This window comes from Phacochoerus africanus, chromosome 7, assembly GCF_016906955.1.
Source record: "Phacochoerus africanus isolate WHEZ1 chromosome 7, ROS_Pafr_v1, whole genome shotgun sequence".
In the NCBI taxonomy this organism is placed as follows: Eukaryota; Metazoa; Chordata; class Mammalia; order Artiodactyla; family Suidae; genus Phacochoerus; species Phacochoerus africanus.
The window spans coordinates 66,363,153-66,371,105 of NC_062550.1; the positions used below are offsets into that span (position 1 = coordinate 66,363,153).

Below are 7,953 nucleotides of genomic sequence, written 5' to 3' on the forward strand. Positions count from 1 at the left end.
TTAGTTTAGATTAAGATAAATGTTTTTAATGTAACAGTCAAATGCAACACATGAATTTGATCAGGTCTAGTTTGGAAAAAAAACACAGTTATTTGGAAAACTTAAAACTGAATATTAAACAATATGAAACAATTATTATTAATTTCCTTAGTTGTTATAATAATATTATCATTATTTAAGATATTCATTTTGAAAGCTATAGACACCTAAATAAATAAAGGAAATATTAACATCCCTGAACGGAGAAATTGACAGTAACATAATTATAGAAGGGGACTTTAAAACCCCATGTACATCAATGGACTGATCATCCAGACAGAAACTCAGTAAGGAAACACAGGTCTTAAATGATACATTAGACTAAATGAACCTAATATAAAGCATTCCATCCAAAAGCAGCAAAATACACAATTTTTCAAGTGCAAATGGAACATTATAACATGATAGACACAAAATAGGCTACAAAACAAGTCTCAATAAATTTAAGAAAACAAATCATATCAAGTACCTTTTTTGACCACAAATCTATGAAACTAAAAATCAACTACAAGAAAAAACTGCAAAAAAATACAAATATGTGGAGACTAACTAATATGCTACTAAACAACCAATGGATCACTGAAGAAATCAAAAAATAAAATAAATGGAGACACAAAAACACAATGGTACAAAATCTATGGGATGCAGCCAAAGCTGTTCTAAGAGGGAAGATTATAGTGATACAAGCCTACTTCAGGAAATAAGAAAAATCTCAAATAGAAAACCTAGCCTTATGTCTAAAGGAACTAGAAAGGAAGGATAAACAAAACCCAAAGTTAGTAGATGGAAAGAAATCATAAAGATAAGAGAGGAAATAAATTAAAAAGAGACTCAAAAAAAAAAAAAAAAGGAAAGATCAATGAAACTAAGAGCCAGCTCCTCAAAAAAGATTTTAAAAAATTGACAAACCTTTAGCCAGACTTGTTAAGAAAAAAAAAGACAGGGCTCAAATTAATAAAATCAGAAGTGAAAATGGAGAAGTTATAATACCACAGAGATACAAAGGATTGTACATGATTATATGAATAAGTATCCATCAATAAAATGGACAACCTAGAAGAAACAGACAAATTCCTAGAAATGTCAGTCTCCCATGACCAAACCAGGAAGAAACAGAAAATATGAACAGACCAATTATCACTAATAGAACTGAATAGTAATTTAAAAAAACCCAATAAACAAACATCCAGGACCAGATGACTTCTCAGATATATCCTACCAAACATTTAGAGAAGGTTCTCAAATTAGTCCAAAAAAATTAGAGACGAAAGAATGCTTCACAACTCATTCTATGAAGCTAGCGTTACCCTGATACCAAAACCAGACCAAGACATCCAATTTCTCATAGGCATTTAAGAACCAGGTAAAATTTCTTCTAGATTCTACTGGATCTTCAATGCCTTCTGCTCAGAACAATGTACATGTCAAAGTGGCATATTGGGGGTAGCGTATTCTGCCCTCCTTCCTGAAGGGAAGGATTGGACTCATGCAAACATGACATATACACAATCAGGAGACAGGTGTCACCCAGATTACTGTAGATTACTATAAATTCTAGAAAAACCCAGTTCCTTGGATAACAAAGTACTTTTCTCACACAGGGAGCCAAGAAGCAGGTTTGGATACCAGTCGGGCAGAAGTAGTCTCTGGAAGGGGACAAGTGTTCAATTAGCATTTCCACCGAAGCTGCCTGAGGTTTCTGAATAAATGGATGTAGCAACCAAGCCAGAGAGAATCGGTTAATATCATGGATACTTTAGTTGCTTGGGGATTAAATAGTGTGCTTTGTAAAACTCACATTTTTGCCAATCTGTTTCTTCGTTTAAAAAAAGTAGTTAATTTCAGTGTTTCAACTTGGAGTTTCAAATTCAGTGTTTCAAATTTTTGATGTTTTAAGTTATAACTTGGAGTGGTGTCTGACTAGAGATATGATGTGGGGAGGAGGGAGTAATTTGACAACAGAAATATAGTATAACCATGGAAATCAGAGCACCTCTCAGCAATCCAGCATAATTTGAGCAAAGGTACTGTAACAGGGGTAGCCAATGAGATAAACCTCTAGGGGGCAGTAGAGTCTAAAATAATTCTGGCTGTGGCACACTTCAACCCTAGGTCTGCAGTGAGCACGTTAAGAAATAAGTAGTCAATATTACACCAAACTGATAAAGAATACAGGTGATAGGAAGGAGATTCTAGATTCTACTGGATCTTCAATGCCTTCTGCTCAGAACAATTCCCATTGTGGCTCAGCGGTAACAAACCGGACTAAAAAGAATTCCAAATTGGGAAAGAAAATAGTGATGGAGGAGGCTACCAATCAGTAATAAGTTTATCTCTTCCCTGTATATTGGAAAAAGAAACAGCTGCTTTGAGAACGTGGAAATAGAAACGATGCTTTCTTTTCTTTTTTCTTTCTTTCTTTTTTTTTTTTTTTGCTTTTTAGGGCCGCACCCACGGCATATGCAAGTTCCCAGGCCAGGGGGTGGAATTGGAGCTACAACTGCAGGCCACAGCCACAGCAGCATGGGATTCCAGCAGCATCTGTGACCTACACCACAGCCCATGGCCATGCCGGATCCTTAACCCACTGAGCGAGGCCAGGGATGGAACCTGAAACCTCATGGTTACAAGTCGGATTCGTTTCCACTGTGCCACAACAGGAACTCCAGAAACAATCCTTTCTCTATGATTATCTTTACAATTTTCATTTGATCCATGAGCTGTGACTGAAGGAGAAAGAAGGCAGCCAGGAGTGTCTGAGAGGTATTTCAAAACACATAGAAATGACAAACTCTATATTGAGAGGTTTATGATTCTAACAATCGAGTTGTTCAAGAAAAATTGAAGTGTTCACCAAATGTTACCACGTTCTTATCTTAGGCATGTTACCTTAAGAGAACTGTCTATAAATTACTTTGCCTCTTAGTTGAAAAAAAAAAGATGGTGGGGTGGATATTCTTATTTCTTCCTTTTATTAAATACACTCTTGAATTATTTCTTAGTATTCGAATTGCAAAGGCCACTAGGTGTCACTCCTGGAGGGGAAGTCTTAAAGTTTGCAACCACTTAAAAAAACAGCAGCAAAGGAATTCCCATTGTGGCTCAGCGGTAACAAACCGGACTAGTATCCATGAGGACCTGAGTTCGATCCCTGGCCTTGCTCAGTGGGTTAAGGATCCAGTGTGGCCATGAGCTATGGAGTAGGTGGCAGACTCAGCTTGGATCTGGCACTGCTGTGTCTGTGGTGTAGATCGGCAGCTGCAGCTCCATTTGTACCCCTAGCCTGGAACTTCCATATGCCACGTGTGAGGTCCTTAAAAAACAAAACAAACAAACAGCACCAAACAGAACCACCTCTCAGGAATATTAGCCAAACCGATGTTCTCAACCATCAAAGCTTCAAAGCTGAGGGCTAGGCACCTCTGCAGGCTTTCAGCCAGACAGGGGTTTGGGAGGATCTGAACTTGAGCCTTGAGGCTAGAACTGCAATTCGCACCCAAGTTCTGCATCTAGAGGGGCCCCTTCCCAAAGAATCTCTTCTCTTCCCTGTCCCTCTTCCCCACTAAATTCTCACCTTGTCATTCACTGGAATGAAGCTGCTGGTCAAAGTGACAATGCGGAGTTGCACTAGGACAGAACAGGTATCGTTAGCAAAAAGGACTTTTTCCCCTCTCAGAATCTTTCTTTCTTCCACCCTTTCTGCTTCCTCACACGTACTTCTGAGTCAGCAAAAACCCATCAGGTTTTACTTTTTTTTGGGGGGGGGTGTCTTTTTTGTCTTTATAGGGCCACACCCTTGGCATATGGAAGTTCCCAGCCTAGGGGTTGAATTAGAGCTGTGGCTGCCAGCCTATGCCAGAGCCACAGCAATGCAGGATCCGAGCCTTGTCTGCAACCTACACCACAGCTCGCAGCAACGGCAGATCCTTAACCCACTGAGCAAGGCCAGGGATCGAACCCAAGTTCGATGATCTCATGGATACCAGTCAGATTTGCTACTGCTGCGCCACAGCAGAAACTCCCAGGTTTTACTTTTTAATAAAACCTAGTCTGGAGTTCCTGTTGTGGCACAGCAGAAACGAATCTGACTCATATCCATGAGGATGTGGGTTCCATCCCTGGCCTCGCTCAATGGGTTAAGGATCAGGCGGCATTGCCGCCGTGAGCTGTGGCACAGGTTGTAGACTCGGCTCTTACCCAGTGTTGCTGTGGCTGTGGTGTAGGCCAGCAGCTATAGCTCTGATTCAACTCCTAGGCTGGGAACGTTCATATGCCGCAGGCGCAGCCCTAAAAAGCAAGAAATAAAAATAAATTTTAAAATGAATAAATAAATAAATAAAACCTAGTCTGAGAGAAGGACTTCATGTCCCAGTTTTTCTTCATGGCTTCTAAGTTTGAAACCTCTTCAAATCCCCTTCTAAGGATGAAGAAACACATAGAAACTAGCGGGCTTAAATGCCCTTGATGCTTTCTGATTCCTATGCAAGCAGCTTGCTATGAGACCCAGCGATCCAGTTATACCTGTCAGATTCCACTGCAGGAGAAATGTGCCTTTTTAGATACACACCCAGTAGCAACTCCACCCGCTACTCTTTGGCCTATGTAGCCCTGCATGCATTCAACACTCATCACACTTCATCCCTCCAGACCTTCCTCTCTTCCTTGGCCCACAGGCCTCCCGGTAACCCGCAAATCCCCTCTACAAATGTGTGCTGCTGTTTTGCAGGTTTTTTGTCTCATCCCACCTGCGTGTCTCTTACCTTTCTGCCCTGGGTTGTACACAGGTTTGTCAGTTTGTATAAAGAGGCCATTCTGCTGCCTCTGAATTAGAACCTTTTTCTTCTCCTCAAAGCTGATGCCCTTTCCAGTTCCCGACACCCGGACGGTGGCCACTTCTTCTCTCCCATCCGCAGGAAGTGGTACCTGGTCAAGACAGGGAAGCTCTGGGGAGGAGTAAGAGACTGGGGGAGACAGAATCAACTGCTCTGAACCCAAGAGGGAGAGGAAAAGAAAAGAAATGAGTTATATGGAGGTAGGAAGGGTAGGGCCATTCACAAGTTGACAGAAAGAAGGGAAAGAATAATATCAGGAGGCATGGCCAGGCATGGAGGTTTAGAAGAGACAGGCTTCAAGGCCATGGAAAAAGTAAAACAACAGAAAACATACTCAAGGAGAGATTCTGGTGAGTGCCCAGGGAGGAGAATGGGAAAGCTGGGCACCAGAGTTGGGCTCACACTGCACTCACCAAAAAGGACCTGCAATGTAAGTGTCGTGTCTTCAGTCCAGACTGTTGCAACAATGTGAGGATCCTGTCCTTGGTCTCCAGAGTGACAGTGAACTTTACAGCATCGTACCCAGGACTCAGATCCAAACAAACCTTCTGAGTAGAGGGGAACACAAGCTGGGCAGGTAATGTCACCAGGTAGTTTCTGTTAAAGAAGCAAACAAGACACATGCACCCACATGTTCATTGCAGCACTATTCACAATAGCCAAGACATGGAAACAACCCAAATGTCCATCGACAGATGATTGGATTCGGAAGATGTGGTATATATACACAATGGAATACTACTCAGCCATAAAAAAGAATGACATAATGCCATTTGCAGCAACATGGATGGAACTAGAGAATCTCATCCTGAGTGAAATGAGCCAGAAAGACAAAGACAAATACCATATGATATCACTCATAACTGGAATCTAATATCCAGCACAAATGAACATCTCCTCAGAAAAGAAAATCATGGACTTGGAGAAGAGACTTGTGGCTGCCTGATGGGAGGGGGAGGGAGTGGGAGGGATCGGGAGCTTGGGCTTATCAGACACAACTTAGAATAGATTGACGAGGAGATCCTGCTGAATAGCATTGAGAACTTTGTCTAGATACTCATGTTGCAACAGAAGAAAGGGTGGGGGAAAAAATGTAATTGTAATGTATACATGTAAGGATAACCTGACCCCCTTGCTGTACAGTGGGAAAATAAAAAAAATTATTAAAAAAAAAAAAGAAGCTAACAGAGTTCAGGTCAGTCAGGATTCATCCATTCAGTGAAAAATTCATCCCTCTCCTAAGCACTCAGCATATATCGATGAATTAAACAGACCAAACCCCTGACTTTGTGCACCTTCTTTCCTTTTGCTTTTTTTTTTTTTTTTTTTTTTTTGCCTTTTAGGGCTGCACCTGCAGCATATGGAGGTTCCCAAGCTAGAGATCAAATCGGAGCTGCAGCTACCGGCCTACACCACAGCCACAGCAACGTGGGACCCAAGCCGCATCTGTGACCTACAACCACAGGTCACAGCAACGCTGGATCCTTAACCCAGTGGGCGAGGCCAGGGATGGAACCCGCATCCTCATGGATATTAGTCAGATTTGTTTCCGTTGCACCATGACAGGAACTCCTGCACCTTATTTTCTATGAGGGAGAAGCAGATAATTAACAAATAACTCAGCGTACAGCCTTAAACCTCCCACCACGGCAGGCCATCATTGTAGGCCAAGAGTACCAAAGAGGAAATCAGTGCTATTACAGGGAACAGGGCACAGAAAGATTTCTTTACTTTAATATAATCTTTTAAAAATTTTCCCTCTGGATAAAGGAGAAATGACACTAAAGAAGGGAAAAGATGAGAAGGAAATGAAAACAAACCAAAGATTATCTCTTCTCCCCCATAGTTGTGTTTGAGAAAGACAGACCAAGAAGCCAACTGCCCCAAATCAACTCTGACACTAGCACTTACGGGAGGAGTTTCTCTGCCGCAGCTGGCCATAGGGCCAATATTCCTAGAAGGAGTTGAGCCCACATCTTTGTGGGTGGGACTGATTCTTCAGGATCAAGAACCAGAGGTCTATTCACCAACAGGAGCATATATATGAACCGCCCCCCCAGGTAGGGTGTGCCGCTACGGCTGATCCCCCAGCCAATCATGTTTTGGGGCCTCAGGTGGAGGTACTAAATCAAGGTGGGGCTTCATTCACTTCCTCAAATTTATTTCTCCCTGAAACATTCATACTGGCTCTGCCAGTCCATAAAACCTGTTTGAGGGAAAACCCAGAATGCACATTCACAACGGTAAAGCTCTCGGAACATGTTTTAAGACTCTTCCCATTTTTTCTGGTTTCATTCCAAATTCCCATTTGATCATTTTTCCCCTCCTTTTATTATCCAATTAAGACATATTTGATTTTTTTTTTTGGCTGCACCCGTTTATTTATTTATTTTGTTTGTTTGTTTGCTGTCTTTTTGCCTTTTCTATGGCCACTCCTGCAGCATATGGAGGTTCCCAGGCTAGGGGTCGAATCGGAGCTGTAGCCACCGGCCTACACCAGAGCCACAGCAACGCAGGATCTGAGCCGCATCTGCGACCTACACCACAGCTCATGGCAACGCCAGATCCTCAACCCACTGAGCAAGGCCAGGGATAGAACCTGCAACCCCATGGTTCCTAGTCAGACTCGTTAACCACTGAGCCACGACGGGAACTCCTGGCTGCACCCGTTTAATTCAGAAGTTCCCTGGCCAGGGATTGAACCCATGGCACAGTAGTGACCTGGGCCACAGCAGTGACAATGCTCGACACTTAACCCGCTGAGCCACAAGAGAATTTCCTTAAGACACATTTGATAGCATAAGAATTGGAGTAGTATCCATAGAAAAGCAGGATAGCTTTATCTAACTGGGAATTTTTATTTATTTATTTATTTATTTATTTATTTATTTATTGTCTTTTGTCTTTTTTTTAGGGCCACACCCACAGCATATGGAGGTTCCCAGGCTAGAGGTCTAATTGGAGCTGTTGCTGTGGCCTATGCCACAGCCACAGCAACGCCAGATCAGAGCCGTGTCTCTGACCTACACCACAGCTCACGGCAACACTAGATCCTTAACTCACTGAGCGAGGCCAGGGATCG

At 42.4% G+C, this 7,953-nt stretch overlaps 1 protein-coding gene across 1 annotated transcript in view; it reads right to left on the reverse strand.

Annotated features, from left to right (window-relative positions):
* Positions 1-6,875, reverse strand: part of A2ML1 (alpha-2-macroglobulin like 1) — a 46,047-nt gene extending 39,172 nt beyond the window's left edge. Inside the window, exons 1-4 of the mRNA XM_047787598.1 lie at positions 6,783-6,875; positions 5,285-5,468; positions 4,800-4,962; positions 3,614-3,666 (exon numbers count right to left, since the gene is read on the reverse strand). Of these exons, the coding sequence (XP_047643554.1) occupies positions 3,614-3,666; positions 4,800-4,962; positions 5,285-5,468; positions 6,783-6,847 (465 nt within the window). The 5' untranslated portion in view covers positions 6,848-6,875. The remainder of the gene's footprint in view (positions 1-3,613; positions 3,667-4,799; positions 4,963-5,284; positions 5,469-6,782) is intronic.
* Positions 6,876-7,953: the final 1,078 nt, after the last annotated feature.